The sequence below is a fragment of the Periophthalmus magnuspinnatus genome, chromosome 7 (genome assembly GCF_009829125.3).
Source record: "Periophthalmus magnuspinnatus isolate fPerMag1 chromosome 7, fPerMag1.2.pri, whole genome shotgun sequence".
Classification (NCBI taxonomy): Eukaryota; Metazoa; Chordata; class Actinopteri; order Gobiiformes; family Gobiidae; genus Periophthalmus; species Periophthalmus magnuspinnatus.
This window is the reverse complement of record NC_047132.1, coordinates 9,754,760-9,776,687: the sequence shown is the minus strand read 5'-3', so window position 1 is coordinate 9,776,687 and position 21,928 is coordinate 9,754,760. Positions and strand designations below refer to the sequence as shown.

The 21,928-nt window shown below is 40.2% G+C and overlaps 1 protein-coding gene across 4 annotated transcripts in view; it reads right to left on the bottom strand.

Annotated features, from left to right (window-relative positions):
- The window catches only part of plekhg5b (pleckstrin homology domain containing, family G (with RhoGef domain) member 5b), a 198,633-nt gene that overhangs the window by 47,186 nt on the left and 129,519 nt on the right, over nt 1–21,928 (bottom strand). For 3 of the 4 annotated variants that reach the window (XM_055223082.1, XM_033969005.2, XM_033969002.2), the window contains 3 exons: nt 1,929–2,067; nt 1,260–1,356; nt 1,021–1,081 (listed from right to left, as the gene is read on the bottom strand). In XM_055223082.1, the coding sequence (XP_055079057.1) occupies nt 1,021–1,081; nt 1,260–1,356; nt 1,929–2,067 (297 nt within the window). Of the gene's footprint in view, nt 1–1,020; nt 1,082–1,259; nt 1,357–1,928; nt 2,068–4,387; nt 4,484–21,928 lie in introns of those variants that run through there. The other variant, XM_055223083.1, reaches the window with a different exon arrangement.

Genomic DNA, 21,928 nt, shown 5'->3' with positions numbered 1-21,928 from the left:
ACAAGGTGGAACTGTGTATTTTCAGTTTGAGAAAAGAACTCAGCCTAAATATGCAGGATTTGTGTGTTAAACATGTGTGAATGAAACAAAACACAACTCCAGGTCTGTTTGTGATGAGGAAACATTATAAAATAGATCCGAAAATGGCATAATATGGGCCCTTTAATATATGGTACTAATAATCGTTTTACCAAATCATCTATTTTATCTCTTTAACAGTCTGTGGGAACAGTACATGACACCAGTGGCTTATGTTCGCATATCTCAGACAGACTATAGGACATTCCTTCTTATCACTTCCAAATAGACAAACTTATATAAGTCTATCTGAATAACATTATCACCAAATGTATGAACTTTGCATATGTTTATATTCACACAAACTCCATGATGTTATGTCACAGTTGCAGAGAAAAGAGGGGCTTTCCTGTCAATTGCACAATAATTTACCGACAAACGTAAAAATGAAAGCAACTTATAGTGAGAAATCTGAATCATCATAATTGGGACATATGTTTTGTTACATTTCCTGTACGTTTTAAAACCTGGAGGAGTTTTTTACAGGAAAACAGGGTGGAAAAAAACAGAAATGAGAAGCTGCAGATGTTACTCAAGACAAACTTCTATTATTTCAACAACGCATTTGATTTTACAGAGTGCTTTTACACCCCCAGACACTTTATATTAACCATTCACAGCTTGTCCTGGGGCAGACTGAGTGAAACGAGGCTGCCAGTTTAAAATGGGGGAAGTGTCTTGCCTAAGGACACAACAACACTTTCCACTAGACTGACAACTGCCTCACTGTGGCACCGGGAATTCCCAGACGTCTCCTAACCAAGTACTAAATCGAACCAAACCTGCTTAGCTTCTGAGATCAGATGAGTTTGGGTATTCTTAGGATGATATGATGGGAAAAATCTTTTATGTACAAAATCTTTAAATAGTTGCATCAGTAAATAAATAAAACAGACTGAGTAAATGTGCCTCTTTTTGACAATTACATTTTTTTCTACTTACATCAGTGTGTCGTCTTCTTGGCTTCTTTTTTGGCAATTTCATCCCCCCAGATTTCCGCTCCCTAAAAAAACAGTCGAACATAAACATAAACCCTTCACAGCTCAAACGTTCTATCTGCTTCTGTGACGTAATGAGTTATTATCAGGAGTGAAAATAGATGACAACGTTCAGCAAGTTCAGACAGGCTTTGGCGCTAACATGAAAGCTCTCAGTAAATTGTGTGACATAACACGACTCACCCGCGCTCGCCGACCTCATCCTCCTCCTCCAGGTCAGAGGGGGCGCTGGTGCGCGAGGGGCAGGAGCGCGTCGACACGTTCCGAGCCAGGATCGAGGCTGAGGCAGAGAAAACGCACAAGAGAAAACGCACAATTTGCTGATCAGTTTCATTTGAAATAATCAATAAACAACACTTCTTAATGAGTCAAAACCACACACTTTAATAACATTCTACAGAGACGCATGAGTCTAAAGTGATGCTGGTGTCCAGATATGGTCAATAGTACGAGATAAGTTACTTTTTGTCCAGTTGACAGAATTTAATTTCTACTAATTTCTAATTTTATTCTACTGTCCTGATTTCAGGTGTGATTGACAGGTAGATTAAATGAGAAACACAGGTACTGTTTGTATCAAAACAAACATGGCAGCTTAAGAGTAACAAAGGAGGGACTTAGAAACAGCCTGGACCTCTGCAGAATCAACAATGCACAAAACTTGTATGTATCTGAGGTAAAACAAGTTTTATATTTTGATCTGAATTAGGAGAGAATATTGTACATGAGATGTCTGAGAGCTTTTGAAAGACACATATCTGCACAAATCTGCAGCTGTGTTTCCAGACCCTTCTTCAGTCGGACAGAACATAGGAGCGACCGACTGGCCACTGTTTCCTGTGCCCTGTGTACCTTGAGGGTGCAGGTCGAAGCGTGGGTGCCGGTCAAAGTGCATGTCGGAGCTGTCGTTGTGGCGACGTGAGTCACATGACTCACACAGGTGCAGGGGGCTCTGCTGGTTTAGCTCCTGACAGTCTGGGTGATGGCACACCTAAAACACACAGATGGAGAGGCACGTTTCAAACTCTGTACACAGAATACATACTGAGAGAAGAGATTATAACTCAGAGGAACAGTTAACAAAAGGTAACACACATCGCACACATAACTATGAGCGTCCCATCTTTCCTCCAGGTACTTCCGTTTCCACAGCAACCCAAAACATGCATTTAAAGTCAAACCTCCAGTTAAAGGTCCAATGGGTCCAATGGGTCAAATGCAGAGGACACATTTTGTTATGGTGTAATCATGATCCAGGGCAACAAAACAATGTCATTAACCAACTTTGTTTCCCTGTTGTGTAAATGTCAGTTGTGTTAGAAGTTCACTGTAGCCTCAAGTAGTTCTCGGTAATATCCAAATCCGAGATCCAGGGAGTGCCGGTCCCTCCCCTGTAGTGTTCCCTGCAGACATGAGGACCCGGCCTTAATCCTGGCGCCTTCTGCTCCTCTCCGCTTCTCTCTTGGCTTGGCTGATCTGGGGTCAGTTACACTGTCCTCTCTCCAGGTTTTGCTCTTCAGATTACGTAAAACCTGGGATTAGATGAGACAGATCCTAGACCTGTGCTCTGAGGTGAAAAACTGAGTCTGACTTAAAGTTAATTAGAGGACATTTTAAAGAGGGGCAGATGGTAGCTGACCTCAGGAATGCTTAGGGATCCTCCTTAGATGTTATTTAACAGTAGAAATTCTGGCCTTAAAGGGACACTGTGTAACTTCTTTGTTGGAAGGTCCACTTGTCTCCATGGAGATGTTACGGGCTTTACCCACAATGCTCCACTGTATGTTATCTTCATGAAGACAAACAATGCCAACAGTTACACATCATTTTAGTGGAAAAGCAAACCCCAATAAATGCGTGATCTATCAGTTTAATGTTATCCTTTGGAGCAGTCCAGGCAAAGCAATCACATCTCACGGAGACACCAGAAAAGTTACACAGTGCACCTTTAAACTTACGTAAAGCAAAGAGTTGAGCGTGGGTTTCAAATGACACAACGTTACAATAGGTTTTTAGTGTTTTACAGGCAAAATTACTCATGCTAATAAGTTGATGATCAAATTCAACTATAGCCTGTTTAAAGAAGCGGACTGAGTGAGTGTGATGTTACCCAGTGTTCAGCTTCAGCCCAATGAAGCTCATCGAGGTTAGAAGTTATAGGGGCCAATTGGCAAGGAGTGGGCGCTTAGCAATGCTGTCAATCAAACCTGTGGCAAAGCTAGTGAAAGAAGGCGCCTTATTTGTCTGTTCTTAATGTTCATATCTTGATTTACAGACACAATAGCGAAAAAAAACAAAACAGGATCACGTAGAGCGGGTTAATATGAACATTTAGGAACCAAAAAGATGAGCCTGACAGCAGTAGTTACAGAGTAGTCTTCTATAGAAAGTAAATTCAAGTCAGTGGGGCCCAAAGTGCATCCATGATCACTTCCTATGTGGAATGCAGCAGCTAGCAGGTCCTAGGTCCAGGAGGAGGCCCCAGGGAAGACTCAGGATACGCTAGAGGGACTAGGTCTCTCAGCTGGCCTAGGAATCCCTCGGGATCCTCCTGGAAGAGCTGGAAGAAGTGTGTGTGGAGAGGGAAGTCTGGGCCCGGATAAAGCAGAAGAAAATGGATGGATGGATGGCATTTATATATATACAGTCTACGTGTTCAACATTTGTGGATTTCCCTATTAGATATCTTCTTAGAGCTTATGAAAATGCCATTTAAAAGATACAGGAATAGCATCTCCAAGCTTGTCTGAGAAACCAGCGCATTTGTACTATCTGGAAACAGCCAATAGAGATGCATACGACCGCACATACAAAAGTGAACACAGCGATACTTCCTTCCAGACTCAACAATGCCACGCTGCAGCTCATAGTATCACATTGTTTTGGTAAATGAATACACAGTCATAGTCTACACCTCAGTGTCACATGGCTCTCAATACACTCCACGCTACAGGACTACTACAACAGAGTATATGTAAGTTTGGTTTGCAAGATGTGGAAAACTGGGCAAAAAACAAAGTACCAATTTTAAGATAGATTTTTTTCTCACAAAATTACAACTTAAAACTATACAAACGAGATAAAAAAGGCTTTCAAATCAATTATAGTGCAATTTCTGAACCCTGCTCCAACCCACGTACTGATAAGCTAATAATTTTACAATCTATTTTACAATTCATATGAACCACAACCAAGACATTTACAACCATGTTTTCAGCACTCTGCGGATGATTATTCTCATCAATGAATAAAAAACTATACAAGATGTACATTTTTGTTAATACTGTCCACCCATGCTCCACACACTGTACCGTAGCATCCTGCAGACCCGCGTCTCCTCCACTTCGGCTTAGATCCTCTTCGTCCATTCTTTGTTAGAACGAACCCGGGACTATAATACGCTAGAATGCGCGCTCCTATGTCGTCGTCCTCCTCCTCTATCTCTCTATCTCTCCGTCTCTGTCTCTCTCTCTACGGGACGCCCCAGTAAAGCCTCAGTGACGAGCGCGGCTTTAATCCCTGTTGTGTGGATGTCTGGCCGGGTCTAAGCACCGATTTGAAGGTTGTAGGTCGGACGCGGAGCTGAAGGGGGCAAAAGGAGAGTGGAAAGAGGAAGGAAATGCATATAACTTTGCAATATAGGATTTTTAGGATTTTTCAGGCAAATTTTGTGATCAGATTTGCAATATATGTTTTAAAAAGTAGGATTCATCCCCAAGAGATGACTAAAATATGAACTGATACAAGAATCCAATGCATATTAAAACATGTTTGTGCAAGTCTAAACTACTGGGAAATAGTTGCAGTGTTACACCATTCGCAACATTTTGAAAAGCATTTCCTAACATATTTGTCAAAGATTTAAGCTACGTGGTTTTGCTTTTACCAAGAATAAGACCCCATAGAGACACGGGGGTATTAAGATTAGTTAGTTAAAGCACTACAAGTAAAAAACTACACATTTTTGCCTATTATCAGTGCTACCATATATTGTCATTTCAGTTCAGTTTGGATTATCATTCAGCCCTACCGGGTGCAGAGAGGGACAAAAAGGTCCATGGTCTGAGCAGTCCTCAGCCCCCTCTTAATCTGAGGTTAATTTCCTGTCCTCTGTCAAAACCATCTGACGCTCCTGAGATTATCCTGACGCTCTTTGGGCTGGGGCGCGCTCTTCCTCTCTTTCTCTGTTCTGGGCTTTCAGTTCCTCTGCCATCCGTGACTCCTCCCTTCCTCTCTCGCTCTCTTTCTCCCTCTGTTTTTTGCATCCTCTACCTCTGCATTTCTCCTCTGCTCCCCTCTCTCCATCTCTCTTTTTCTGCTTCCCGCTCTCTCCGTCTCTCTCTATGTCTCTCTTTTTTGCCGTTTCTCTCCTCCTCTCTCCTTTCTACATTTATCTCCCCCTCTGTCCTTCCTCTTTCTCCACCTCTCTCTTCCCCTTTCTTTCTCTCCCTCCCCCCTCTACCTTATCTTCTCTCCCCGTCTCCTTGCTCTATCAATCCCTCTCTTCCCCTTCCCTCTCTCGCTCTCTCCCCCTCCCCTGCTCTCCCCTCTCCTCTATCTATCCCTTCTTCTCTCTTTTCCTTCCTCCCTTTCTCCCTCACACATACATATTCTGTTTCTCCCCCCCTCTACCTCATTTTCACTCCTCGTCTATCCCTCCCTCCCTCTTCCCCTCCCCCTCTCTCGCCTCCCTCTCTCCCTCACCTTCTCTTCCCCTCTCCTCTCTTTATCCCTCCCTCTCCTCTCTTGCCCTTCCTTTCTCACACGCTCTCTCTTCCTCTTCCTTTCTCTCTCATATTCTCTCTCTTCCTCACCACCTCCCCCCTCTCCTCTCTCTCCACCTTCATCTCTCTATCCCTCCCTCCCTCACCTTCTCTCCCCCTTCCTTTCTCTCTCATACCTCCCTTTCCCTCTCTCCCATACCTTCTCTCCCCCTCTCCTCTCTTTATCCCTCCCTCTCCTCTCTTGCCCTTCCTTTCTCGCACGTTCTCTCTTCCTCTTCCTTTCTCTCTCATATTCTCTCTCTTCCTCACCATCTCCCCCCCTCCTCTCTCTCCACCTTCATCTCTCTATCCCTCCCTCACCTTCTCTCCCCCTTCCTTTCTCTCTCATACCTCCCTTTCCCTCTCTCCCTTACCTTCTCTCCCACTCCTTCCCTCCCTCCCTCTCTCCCTCCCTCTCGTGGTGACTATACTCAGCCCTGAGCAAAATTTACATCTAAAAACATCTGAACTCACTTGTGTAATTTTAAAACCTTTTCACAATAAGGCCCATTGTGCAGTTCGTCAGTGCAGAAGATTTTATTTTGAAAGGGCCATGAATTAAGTTTGTTGATGCTTTATTAAGGCTAATTACGCGTCACATAATGATTCAAATTGCCTCCATTTAACAGTTTTTATGTATTATCTTTCTACAGACTTCTTCACTTTCCAATATGTCAGCAGATGCAGTACTAGCGCCCCCTGTTGGTGTTTACTGTAGATACATCATGATAAGCGATGTGACATTCATGAACGAGTCGGCTCTTTTGAACGGTTGGATCTGGATTTCATTTTTTAAGAACTGAATCTTTTTTCTTTCCAATTTGTATGCATTTTTATACAGATTAGCGCTGGAACAACATAAAAATGAGCAGAGAAGCAGAGCAGGCGACACATGTGAGAGATTTGGGCACAAAAAAACACATTTTATAATATAATAACAGTTCATTTTAAAATTATTATCATTATTATAGTCAATGTTTTACACACTCCCACTCTCAGTTTGAACCATTTTAACTAATTTAACCCTTGATCATTTCCCTCCGTGATTAGTTTATAGAAGAAAAAAAAAAAGGAGTTTGCACATTGGCTTCAGTGAAATAAAATCAGATTAAAGTAATGTAATAAGCTCAAAATGTATAAAGATATAAAAACATGCATTACATAAGACTTTTGCAAAATCCCATTCAGTAATGAACAAAAAGTCTCTAAATGTCGTCTATTGTAATGCAGGATTCCAACATCACCACAAGGCAGATTTTAAAGACCACTAAGGGGATTAAACGCAGTAAACAACAAGCCCACCCAGTAACAGCATCCTGATTGGCTCTACTGCTAAAAGAGGTAGTGCATCTGGACAAATCAAAGCTAAAAACAAAGCCAGAAACCTTCCTTAACATCCATATAACACGGAAATTTAAGTTTAATTTAATTTAAGTTTATTGTTTAGCAACTGCCAGGACAGGAAAACTACATTATGTGTAAATGTTTCTCTGGTAAAGGTGGTAACATGGAAATAAGAAGATAACGTGTGACTCACAGGCTGCGTACAATGATAAGGTAGATAACATTCAAATAGTTATTGTGACTTATAATATTCTCACACTAACTCCACCGTGACACCTCTGATTAGAAATACTCACCAAAAAAATGACTTCTGACACAACAAACTGCTTTTAAAATGTGCTGTGCGAGATTTGTATCGTCTTAAAAGCATAAAAAATAGAAGTAGTTCATTATAAACGGTGTGCGGAGGTGCAGAGTTATTCCTCACTTACCTAATGCATTCCCAGCATCGTAATTATTCATTGCAATGAGTTTAGGAGCATGTTTCAAAACTTTCAGAGAGATGCTAACTAGATATAGACCGATTGTTTGGCTAATATATGTGACGATGTTTGCACTGTTTAGCGAATCGGTCTTAAACTTTCAACACAAGCCAATATTTTGTTGCCTAAAGAGTACGCACACAACTTTATTTGAATATGTAAATGCAAATAGATAACGTGACTACACAGGTCTGTACATTAAGTTAAAATTGAAATCGACGGGGAGCCATTGGTTTCCCCATATTCTAAACAATCATTATCGGAATCGGCCATGAAAAAATCCCGCTTCGGTCAGTCTCTACTGCTAACAACAACTAGCATGCTAACAGCAGTACTTCCTGGTTCACGGATGATAAGAAAATGCACAAATAGACCTGGAGTTGTGTTTTGTTTCATTCACACACGTTTAACACACAAACTCTGCAGGCTTAGGCTAAGTTCTTCTCTCAAACAGAAAACACTCTGTTCCACCTTGTGATGTCATGTGGTGATACAGGAAGTGCTCCACAAACTCCATACATCTTCACTAGGATCATTTGGATGATTTCAATCCTGGAATTTCGCATCTCTACTGAACAAAAAGGTAAAAAGTAGCCATTAACTTACCACTTCATGACATCACAAGGTGGAACAGAGCATTTTGAGCTTTGGAGTAGATGCTGACATTACCACATGTGTGAATGAAACAAAACACAACACATGTTTTTGAAGAGATAACAACATTATAACATGGCTTAAAACAAGAGTCCATTTGTGTAATATAGAACCTTTAAGGAAAAAAAAGGGTGACGTATTTTTCCCAAACACACAACACCAGTGTGTGCACCGGTCAGCGCTGGCATTGAACTTCTAACCTTCCGGCTATAAGCTAACCACTCTGCCACCCGTGTCACCCATATTGCCTACAGTCATGACACAATCCCCCTTGTACCTCATTGACACATTTGGTGAGTCCCGGTTAAATTGTCCTCACATAGACGTGGTATGTTCATAATGAGATCCTGACTGAGAAATATGTACATGAACCAGTAGCAATGTTTAGACACTGGTGTGGATGGGTCGACTGGGACGGGATTTTCATCTGATCATATTCAAGCAATCCACCAGAAATGAGCAAAAACACGTCTGTAAAAGTGTTCTGCTTGCCTGTCAGATCCACAATAACTCCTTGGATTTTTTTTTTAAACAGATTGATCTCAGTCTGGTCCTTAGTTGTGTCTCAAGCCTGGTCAAACGTGATCGTCCAATCAGATTAGATTTGTTCAGTGACACATGTGAAACGAAGGAGCGCATTGGTCCCGTGTGACAATAAAATCAAATGTACCTCACCTCAGATTCTGCAGAAATCCACAATGTTTTTCAACCCTGTGATATTTTTTTTATTTTATTTTTCCACTACAAATGGACCATGCCTGTCCCTGATTGGCTAATCCAACTGTCAATCACACCCATTTGAAAACAAGGAGATTCACAAATGAACATTAGGACTGCTCAAAATATAAAACTAAACAGAAAAGTGCAGAAAAAACACCTTATATACAACTACACTGAATGTTTCTTTCATTAACACTTTTTATATCAGCCATTTTGACAATTTATTAGACAATTTACTCAAACATCAACATTTCAAACCAACAATTTTGCTATTATTCCTATATTGTTATAATGCCTGCCTAGATATAAGTGGAGTGCGCATAAAACTGGGGTTAAAATAAAATAGTAAATGAGTATTCCTGAAGCACAGGCCAACATAAAACATCATAAAATAAAGTGGATTTGAACGCCGCAGAGACCAGTCGGATTATCTGCACCTGACAAAAGAAGGAGACATTTTTCCAATAGTGAACATTCCTATTGATGAAAGGTGGGATTGATTACGAGCTGAATGTTTTTATTCAGAAAATAAATATTCCGAGACCCAGGAGGCAGCAGGGGAATCAGAACCACAATCAGAGATCACAAATAATTTACATAATGCTTCCTATGATAACAACAACGCATCCACGGGGGTCTTATTTTGTGTAAAAGCTGCTCACCCTGCAGCTTAGACCTCTACAACATGTTCTGAACTGTCCTGGTGTGTCAGATGCCCTCCCTGTGACTCCATGGTGTCTTATTCTGTGTAAAAGCTGTAGTTTATATGTCCTGAAATGCATGAGATTCTTGTGTCAGTTTATCAGTTCATATTTCAGTGTTTTTTAAAGCTCCTCATGTAAAAAATATGAACTTTTAACAAAATCCTAAATTGTAGAGCTTATTAGAATTTTACTAAATGCAAAAATGCTGTTTAGTCCCAAATTTAAGTTATTAATCGAGTTGTAAATGTACTGTAACTGTAATCTAATTGTGTTAAAATTGTGTTTTGTTTTGGGGTTTTTTTGGATTAGTCTCATAGCCTACCCAGTCCCAGTACGTGTGTTACTACAGATTTGAGTGCCAAACACATCTTAAGTCTGATACAGTATGGATTCCTTACACTTAAAGCTCACGCAGGCCCGGGTTGTTGTGCAGTTGACTGTGATTTAGCTGTTGAGCTGCTGAAGGTGACAGAGAACAGCTGACCGAGGGGCCTCACTGTACCTCGTGTCATGTGAGGGGGGGGGTCGAGTGCACCCAAATCCTCCGCTCCTCCTCCTCCTCTTCCTCCTCTTCCTGCGTGCCTACACCACACATATGCGTTTACTGCCATCTCTAGATTCTATCAGGGGTAGGAGTTACATAAAGTACATTTACTTGAGAGACACCATACGTTTACTCAGATTACTGGTGGACACTGTGTCTGAGTCCTAATTAGCATAGTCATTCAAGCCCCTAATGAGTGATTTCACACCTATTATAGCATCCTGGTTAGCCCTATTGTTTTCCATGTTCTTTTTGTTTTGTTTTGCTTTGGGTCTGAGGATGGAGTTATAGATGGGTGATTGAAGATTTCCTTTGACTAGTACAAGTCTTTGAACTGTGATTCTACAAGTTACAATATTGATTTGAACTTGTGTGTTTCTTGCATCGCTTCTTCAGATATTATCATTTTTGCCGTTTATTCTTTGGAAACACAAGGATCAGTGTGTTATATAATGTTTTATCCTTCGAATTGAACTTAAAATTCTTCCAATGTTATGTCCAGTTACTCACAGTTTCCCCAACTATGTCACTCTTATTTGAATAATTTCTTGGACAACTACATTGTACTTCTACTAGAGTTATAGTTGAAGAAGCAGTACTCTTACCTCTGTACAATTGTATTAAATAAAACACATTTTAATCAACATAGAGTCTCTAAATTAAAGCTCATATATCACGCAAAATTGACTCTTGTGAGCTTTTTAACCATTTGTTTAGTTTGAGTTGCCATTCCACAGCTTAAATCATCCAAATATAGTGGAACAAAACACAACTCCAGGTCTATTTGTGATGAGGAAACAACATTATAACAGATCAGAAAACAGCGTACTATGAGCCTTTTAATTCTAACCCCAGATCTTGGTTGTTAAAATGAAAACCTTCAACAGGCCCTGGTCCAGAACAGCTGTGAACACAAGTGCCCCTCCGAGTCTCCGGTCTCTGCTCCACGTGGCACCTGCTCATGCTATGCTATAGTCTCTCCACCCACGCACATTACACACACATTACACATATATTACATTGGATTACACACACGTCTGTCTGGGCACATGACACACATAGAGCCATTCTGTTTGAGAGGAGATGACTCTGGTGCTCTGAGCTGAATGGGCTGAGTGTTAAGGCTCTGCTATGGCGGCGTAGTATTGAAATATACACTCAGGGGAACAGTGTACACAGACGATATGAAGCCAGTCACCTGCTGCTGTCAGGGAAAAGTATTCGTTTCTGAAGTTCTGCGTTTCTGTATTTCATTACATAGGATTCACATTGACAAAATTTTGTACTAAAGATAAGGTTCAATACTCGATATACCAATTTTGAGATGATGATAATACTACACAACAATTTTCATTACAAGTGAATAGCAGTTTCATAAAGCAGAACTATAGCACTTGTGTCTGCTCTATAGTTATAATCTATGACACCCGTGGATCATTATGTTAGAAATTGCACATTTTAAATCACAATATTCATCTAAAACGATTCATTTTAACAACCCTGGACTCTACATGTGACGAGCTGTGATGATGCCATTAATAATTTACAAGACGGTATAAATGTCTGATTCAAGGACATATATCTGCACACCTGTTTCTTCTTGAACACCCTCTTCTTATTCACTGCAAATCATCCCACAAGTCTGGTGACAAACTGATCACATTTTATTGTAATCTGTCTTTCAAATGTGGAAGAGATTAATATCAACGCATCTCTCTCTGTCCTGTGACTTTTGTGTTTTATTTCAAACATATTGTAGTGTTCTGGTTTAAGGAAACGCAGCCAATTTCTTTTGGTTGTTTATTTTCTGAACACAAGAACTACCGTAGGCCGTAACCCACGTCAAAACGCAAGCAAAACAACAGCAGTCTCAACTCACTACAGCCAGTCTCCAAAACAGACGAGTATCCGACGAAACGAACCTTCACATCAACTCATGGGCATAGCAACCAAGTGTCACATATAAAAGCAATTACATTAATGTTTATATTTTGAATCAAGGACAAAATAGAGAAATAAAAACACCGGGATCATGTCGAGCAGGTTAATATGAACATTTTAAGACCAAAATGACGAGTCTGACAACAGCAATTGCACAGAGAAGGGTGTTCAGTTTTTCAATGTAAAGTGAATTGGAGCCAGAGTCTATGGAACCAGAAGTGTGCCCGTGATCACTTCCTATTTGGAATGTGGCGACTCTCACATTAGTAATATCCATTTACATATACTGTCTATGATGGACTAAACACAAAACATCAGATCATCACACTATATGTGAGTCACCCATGAGTCTTTCTCTTATCTCTTCATATCTTTATTTCCAAATAATATATAATCTTGTATATCTTGAGACACTTTAACACCTCGTGGCATTGTGTGAAACACGCAAATGAGCCATATTTACAGGCCCAAGCCCATATAAAAAATCCTTCATAACCCATTGATGACAAGCCTATCAAATACAAAAAATACACCATCAAAATCTAAAAAACACAATTTCACCAAATGCGGCTAAATGTTTTAAAAGTCTTTAACTACCTGATTAAAACTGGGGTGCTAGGATATTCAGCATTCCTGGTTATCCAAATGTGCTTCCGTATGTTACTAAGAATAAGAATTATAACTTCAAAATCAACTGCTGCGTTTTCTAGCAATGTCACACGACTCTGAAATCAAACTAATTAATTTGCTCATTGATCACAGATTCTCTCTAAGGTGACCGGACATCCCCATTTACCCGGGACAGCCCCAGTTTTTGAGCCCTGTGTCCCCTGTCTCAGCAGATCTATCCAAAACCATTGATTTTTCACAGTTTTATACAAGAAATGTTCTAAGTGTCCCAAGTTTTGACCTATTTGATACCCACCAACGGTAAAGAGTACAGTCTATGGTCATAATAACAGATTCTGAAGTGCGATATATTGCCAAAGAAAATATAGACGATAGATGCACAACCCTAAAGCAGGATTCTAAAAAAATATTCTAAATGACGCTTTTGTAGTTAGTTGCATAGAAAATGAATTATACTTTCTACACAGACTTTCAACCCTCTATACCTCAAGTACAAAAATAACTAAAGCTTCCCGTCTAGTACAAAGAAAAAGTACTCATGATAAATACTGCTATTATTCCACCTTTCATATACAGGCCTAGTAAAGAAGGGAATATATTATCATTTGTTTAGCCAAAATACAAAAAAAAACGTGTTTGAAAATGACCAGAACTGAAGTCTCTCAGATGATATACTCACTCACAAGTGATTTGAAAGAGGTGTAAATGAGCCAGGAATGGACTGAGTGCATAATAATCTTAATTACATGCTCTTTTCACAGTTTTATTGTTACCAACCAACCCAACCCGGGTGTGTCCCAGGTTTTCATTTCAACAATTGTGTCACTCTAATTCTGTCGTCTTTAAAGGGCTCATATTATGTCACTTTCTGATCTGTGTTATAATGTTTCCTCATTACAAACAGACCTGGAGTTGTGTTTTGTTTCATTCACACATGTTTAACACACAAACCTTGCATATTTGAGCTGAGAGAAAACACTATGTTCCACCTCGTGATGTCATGTGGTGATACAGGAAGTGCTCCAGTGTGTTTTTAAACTCCACGTACCTCCACTAGAATCATTTGGATAACCCTGTAGTTGTCAAATTCTACTGAACAAAAGGTAAAATGTAGCTGTTAACTTGAAAACTACCACTTCAGGACATCACAAAGTGGAACAGAGCATTTTGAGCTTTACAGATGTAGACAGACTAATAATAAAAGATTACTCAAACGTGTGACAGCATTACAACGTGGCTTAGAGTCAATTTTGTGTAATACGGGACCTTTAAAACGTAATAATCATTAAAATAAAAGCTCCTCCAAACCACATTTGAGAGAGCGACATCAGCACATTCTAATTAGAGAGCAAAGAGATGACGAATAAAACGAATGGTGACATCAGGCTGTTTTTTGTGAACACTGGCCTGCCTCAGAGGAACAGGGAGTCCTGCCAGAGCACACCTGCAGATACAGAGGAGACAACACACTCTCACTATGGAAAAGGACAACCAGTTTCACTATCATTTTGCCATAGAAGGTCAACGTTCATGCTAGGGGCTTGGAATGAGCTAACAAATAAACAACTCAAACATCTATCTGACAAATATGAAGCAGTAAGCATTGGTTTCTCCCATCTAACTATGGAACTTTCTATAGGAGGGCTCGTTTCCATGGAGATTATCATTTCGCCATAAAAGGTCAACGTTCATGCTAGAGACTGGGAATGATCGAACAAATAAACAACCCAAAAATCTTTCTGAGAATATGAAGCAGTAAGCGTTGGTTTCTCCCATGTAACTCTTGGGAAGGTTAAAAGTGCACTATGGAACATTTCATAGGAGGGCTTGTTTCCATGGAGATTATCATTTTGCGATAGAAGGTCAGTGGCTGGGAATCTTCCATCAAATAAATAAACACCCCAAAAATGGATCTAAGAAACATGAATCAGTAAGCATTGGTTCCTCCCATCTAAAGTCCACAGTGCAACTTTCTGGAGGAGAGCTTGTTTCCATGGAGATATTACTGCAAATAGGTTTAACAATCAAATGAACGTCGCAAAAATGTGTTATGACAAATATTAACCGGTAAGCATTGTTTTTCCCATCTGACTCTGGGGGAAGGTTAAAAGTGCAATATGTGACTTTCTGGAGTAGAGCTGGTTTCCATGGAGATATTACTGCAAATAGGTTTCACAATCTTTTTGCCATAGAAGGTCAATGTCCATGTGAGGGCTTAGAATCATCTGATCAATAAAAAACAACTCTATGGAGGGTTAAATAGTTCAGGAGACATATTTTTGTATCAGTGGATTCAGTACCACCTTGAGAATCTATCTTAAAAATCAAAATTTACAATAAAAAAAATTGATTGTTAGCTGCTGCCATAGAGCGGTTGTTGGGGCCCGATGACACAGATTGGCAGCCTCACTTCTGTCAGTCTACCCCAGGGCAGCTGTGACTACAATGTACAGTTGTCTAATGTACGGACAAGCCAGATCACTTGTAAAGTTTTGCAGGTCTATTACATCTTCACTAAATTAAAGCACTTTCACACTCAATTAAACCCTACAGCGCCACAGAATGCAGTGACGTGTTGCGGTTCCCAGCCATAACACAGAGCGGTCGACGGAGCTGTTATCAGTGAAGGCCACATTGTGAAGCACAGTTCCCACACACAGCTGTCGGACACGCCCGCAGACTCCCGCATTGTTCTTCGGAGCGCTCACAAGGAATCAAAGTCAGTGCAAAAGTCACCACATCAAAAAACATCCAAATAAGAGGCTAAATAAAGCAACCGTCTATTTGTGAACGAGATCATTGTGTTCTGTCTGTCTGCATGGGACGGTAAAAGAGGGCTCATTTTATAGTGAAAGGATTCTTGTTTTGAGAAACTTTTTGTCTGAATTAGTGATGAGCAAGGAAAATATGCAATACTTTATTGGGATGGTATTTTGGTTATTAGCGATGCCTAGTTTGTTGTAAAAACTTCACTATAACTTCATTATAACATAAATGTGGTCTGTACTAGAGATTTTAAAAGCTTAATATCGTTATTGGCAAATATCGATAATTAGCCACAACCATAGTCAAATATCAGATATCGTATCGGCTCCAAAAATCCATATTGGACCATCCTTATCCTCACTAATTTACCGAAACATGAAACTTATAACAACTTTTAACTGTGCTATGCGACTGGGGCCGACAGTAGCGCAGTTGGTAGTGTTTGTCCACTGATCCGAAGGTTGCCGGTTCGAATCCCGCTCTCGACGTAACACAGACTCTTGATAGTTCAAACACTGACTGGTTCAACTAAATGAGAATTGTGATTTCAAGAGTTGCAGTTACTAAATCACAAAATGGTGCAGTAAAATAGGTACTGGAGTGTTCTCTGCAAACAACAAAAAAAACAAAACAAAAACAGCTAACCCAGTACTTTAGACCTCCGCAAACATGTTGTGAAATGTATGGGATTTCTGTATTGCGTAAGCAGCTGACATTGCAGTCTTCTCTCATCTTGTGAACTGGATTGGAAATCAAAAATTGGCAATAGTTAAAAGTCAGAAAGTTCAACAGACCACAAAGCACGCCGCACAAATCTTACCAAAATTGCGTATACTATTAGGTTTACAGTTGTTATCATTGTTGCCTAATTTGTTACAGTAATCATCATAATGTTATCTTATATCTTAATACAATCTGACACACTGTAATACTGATCACGCCTATGACTCCTTCTATTGTGGTGTGTGATGTGCCTTTAAAAGTGTTTTGTTGAGAAGTATTATCCAGCCCGTTTAATTATCCCATTTCACACTCCCACAGACACAGGGTGAACAGAGGTCGTGTACAAACATGTAAGTCATCACTGATCTGGCAACACACACAGCTCCTCCTCGGGTAGAGGTCATATCACTATCGATAGAGAATCTGTCACAGGTAGAGTTTTACGAAGAGACACAGTGCCTTGCTCAAGGATACAACAACAGTATTTACGTGTGGGAGCTGGGATCAAACCACCAACTTGTGAATCTGTAAACCACTTTACTGATGACTAATGCTGAGTGTGGGATTCACAGAGGTCAAGGGGGTTAAATTTTTTTAAATGGAAAATTTTTTTAGATGGAAAATTTTCATCTTGTCAATAAACTTTTTGTTCCCAGATAAATTTAAAGGTATAGAATGTAACTTTCTGGAGATGCACATCAGCACATCATCTGTACAATTCCATGGAAACTGAAATAAAGTTTCTGGAACACTCACCATGGACACAGATATGTTTTATGCCATACTGTGGAATATTATAAGCCAAAATAATAACATTTTCATGGAAACAAGTGGGGGGACAACCTCCTCCGCGCCAAACAAGAGTCACGTTTGTGGAGATGCAAGCTCGGTCACAGTAAGGATGCATTTTCAGAGCAAAAAACACAACTGAAATGAATAAAAAAAGACATATTTTCAGTGAGTTAAAATGCTAAATAGGATTGCTTTAACACTACAGGTCTATAGAATCAAATCATTTTATTGTTATGTCATAATAAAAGTATTAAACCAATTATATAACTAACGACAAATTGGCTCCAATATTGAATACATGTTAAAATATGGACACACATTTTGGTCACATTTTTATATAGCGCTTTTCCACCTTCAAAGCACATTACATCAAGGAATCGCTCATCCATTCACACACACATTCACACACCAGTGTACGCTGGGGGCGAGACAGGATAAGTGTCTTGCCCAAGGACAGATCAAAAGTTTTTATCTGTGGGAGCTGAAATCACACCACCAACCTGTGGGTCAATGGATCTGACCGCTCAAGCAGTGATGTTTATGCCGAGAGCGGGTTCCGATCTGCCAACCTTTGGATCAGAGGATGAACACCAACCACCTGCCAACTGCGCTCCTGTCGCACCAATTATGACATCATCGGAAACCCGTTAATAATAACTCAGAATCTATTAATCTCAACACACCAAAAACACCCTCTTATCTCTCTGATCTCTAATTCCCCAAAGCTACGATTGCCTTGCCATTTCTTCAGTGACACAGGGTAGAAAAATGCTCAAAGATTCCCAATAGCTGCACACCTCCGCTCTAATGATCGGTTGGACGAGAGCCACGGTCATGTACAGTCTTGTTTATGAACGGAGCAAATAGTCAGATTCAGACATTACACTGAACTACTCACCCAGTAAAAAGTATTAACGAGATCACACATTTACCCACAAACCAAGGACACATCATCGACTGTCTAGTTTTTATCGAACCTGAGAACATCCCTGGACTTTTAACCTGCGATGTGCGTCATCACAATGCAGAGACAGCTGAGTAAATACACTGCTCTACGTAGGCTCCTATTTGACAGGAGAGATGAACCGAAACCGCAATCCAGACAACGAATGTGCCAATACCAAAAGGAAGTTATATTTAAACAGTTTTTAAAGATGGCATTTTCAAGCATAAGACAACGCTATAGTCTAGAACCATGGTTAGCAACTTTCTTTGGCCTCCTGTAAATGGTAAAGTGTCATGTTTTTATATAGCGCTTTCCCACCTTTAAGGCACTCAAAGCACTTTACATCAAGAAACCACTCACCCACTCTGATCGCTCAACCTGGGATGTTTACGTCAAAACTGGGACTCGAACCGCCAACCTTTGGATCAGTGGATACTCTACCAACTGAGCTACTGTCGCCCACATACTCTCTAAGGTTTGAGTACCACCTAACTTGGTAATATACAACTGTAGTAAATACATTTATTTACCTAGTACCCAATTCATTTCTTATTTTAATGATGTTGATTAGGGATGTTTCAATACAGATTTTTTTTGAGCCAATATCCTATATTTGACTCACTGTTGTGGTCAATAACCGATATTTGCCGATACCAATATTTTAAAATCTATAGATCTACATACCAAATTTACGTAAATTATAGTGAAACTTACAAATGACCTTTTTGCTAATGTAAAATAACACCAAAATGTATTTATCCATCATATTTTTAGACAAAACTGAGGCCAAAACTGGACGCACATAGACACACGGAGACGAGGCCAGTGCAGAAATATCCGCTGCATTTTCAATATCAGACTGATACCAGAACGATATCTAGCGCTTTTTCACCTTCCTACAGTGGAGGCGAGGGGGGGTTAAGTGTCTTGCCCAAGGACACAACAACAGTATTGATCTTTGGGAGCTGGAATCACATGTCGACAGCATCAATCTTTGGATTAGTGGACAAACACTCTACCGACTGAGCTACTGTCACCTTTGCTACTAACTAAGATACGATCCCTAATATCGATGTCCAAAATCCTCCAAAATATTCTTAATTTCACCTTTAAAATCTGAAAAAAATCAAAAGTACCTGTACATCTAGTTGGGAAACACTGTTCTAATGTTTCAGGACATTCAAAGTAGGTTAAAATTTTCACATATATCATATTCTAATACCTGTAAAGTAGACTTATACATGAAGTGACTTTGAATAAAAAATTGCAGTTTGAACTTTTTTCCCCCCAAAATATTTTCCCATAAGCAGTAACCGGAAGGGTCGGTTTGAGCGGTGTAGTAAGAAGTAAAACAATCATTTCTCACCAATGTATTTCTAGAGCACAGTGATAAGCCCCCGGTTCGATTCCCAGACTATGCGAGTCTTTTTGTGGAGTTTACCAGTTCTCTCTATGTAACAGTGGTTTTCCCAGAGAATATAAAGAAGTCATTTTCCTATGGGGACAGTAAACATCTGTTCTGAGCCTCAACAGCAGTGAAATAAAACTTTACACTTTAAAATGAATTGTCCAACAAAAGTCAGCATTAGTAGAAAATAGCACTTAAGGATTGGGGGAAATAATCTAATTGTGATTAGATTTGTGATTTATGTTTAAAGTTCAGAGTGCAACTGATAAATTTATGCAAGGTTCCCATGCAACTTTTCTTTCTGTGCTGGATTATGGAGATATACAGTAATACACATGCAGACTTCAGCCTCTACTTTGAAACCTTTAGATTCACTCTTTCACTTTCACGCTCTTTGTTTCTTAACAGGTGATGAATTTAAAACCCATCAGTGTACGCTCTATGAAAAAGTAGTTTGGCCATTGCTATCTGTAAGAGAACACTGTATAAAATGTACTGTATTTATAAAGGGACTACTTGATACACTGCCTGAATATCTCACTTGTTTGCTGAGCGTTGATACAGAAACTTTTAATACAAGATCACATGATTGCATAAGTCTAAGGACTGGCTGTGCTAGAACTGAGATTTAAAAAAAGGCTTTTGGCTGTTTGCTTCCCAGAAATGGAATATATTTCAAGGACAAGCAAAACTGGATACATTAGAGCCACAAATGCACTTTAATAATCTGTGGATGAACATTTATACTCACACCTGCTCCTGGCTTAATGTTTTAAATGGACATGTATTTGAAACATAGACTGTGCATATAAACAGACATAGCTAAGCTGCTAGCCGCTGCGCTCCAAATAGGAAGTGATCATGGGAGCGCTTGCGGTTCCATTGACTCTGGCTCCAACTCACTTGCTATTGAAAAACTGTCGCCCCTTTCTCTGTAACTGCTGCAGTGAGGCTTGTCATTTTGGTCTTAAAATGTTCATAATCACCCGCTGTACATGATCCTGGTATTTTTATTTCGGTAATGTGTCCACAACTCAAGATATGAATATTAATTACAAACAAATCAGGTGTCTTCTTCTTTCCCTGAGGTCGCTCCCGCTAGCGTTAGCAACAGATTTGACTGACAGCGTTACTAAGCACTCACTTCCTGCCAAACCAGCAGTGCGGAGGAGAAGGGGCGTTTCCTTCAACAGCCTCACTCCAGATTGGCTCTTTGGTTGCTGTGATACTCGCAGTCAGAATTCCAAAAATGAAAGTTGACTCCAAATTCGCCGCTATAACTGCTCTAGCCTCGATGAGCTTCATTTGACTGGAGACGAACTCACTTAGTCCACTTCTTTATACAATTTCAGGACATGTTTGTAGAGGTCTAAACTCCAGGTGCAACACGATTTTTTCTAAGACATGAGATTTTGTCCCTTGCAGAAGATATTCCTTTATTTATGTCCAAATAATTATAAGAGATTTGATAATTGCGATAATTTTGATTTGACTGCAATATATTGTGCAGAAAACGGGTCAGCAATTAATGTGTAATTCAGTTCTCTACAGCTCATATGTAAACAAGAAAAACAAGAAAAACACCATCTCCACTACACCAAAGGCACATTAACTGACACATGAACCCCCAAACACTGTTAATCTCTCATTTCCTGAACTATAAATTGATATGATAATGATCTTAAGAGGCCAGTCTAAGGTAAAGCTGTGTGTGCCTTATGTAACTCTATAACACTGCGCCGTCTGCCGCCTGGTTCACATTAAACAGCTTTGTGATGTGGAGCACTGTGCACCTCCTCATTCACACGACACACATGGAGCCCATCAAAACAGTGGCTTATATTGTAACCAACTTAGAGAGAGCAAAAACACTGCTTACAACTGGCCTGCTTTGAAACTGATAAATCCTAGTCTAGTCTGGGTCTAGTCTGGGTCTAGTCTGGGTCTAGTCTGGGTCTAGCCCGGGTCTAGCCCGGGTCTAGCCCGGGTCTAGCCCGGGTCTAGCCCTTGTCTTGTCCAGATCCTATCATGGTCCTGCCATGGCCTAGACTTGGTACTGTCATTGTCTAGACCTGGTCCTATGGTGGTTTAGTCCTGGTCCTGTCATGGTCTAGTCTCGGTCTAATCTTGGTCTAGTCCTTGTCTAGTCCTTATCTAGTCATGGTACTGTCATGTTCTAGTCCTGGTCCTGTCATGGTCTAGTCCTGGTCCTGTCATGGTCTAGTCCTGGTCCTGTTCCTGGTCCTGTCATGGTCTAGACCTGGTCTAGTCTTGGTCCTGGTCCTCTCATGGTCTAGTCTTGGTCTAGTCTTGGTCTAGTCTTGGTCTAGTCTTGGTCTAGTCTTGGTCTAGTCTTGGTCTAGTCCTGTTTTAGACCCACTTTAGTCCTGGTTCAGTCATTTTCTAGTCCTGGCTTAATCTTGGTTTAGTCCAGC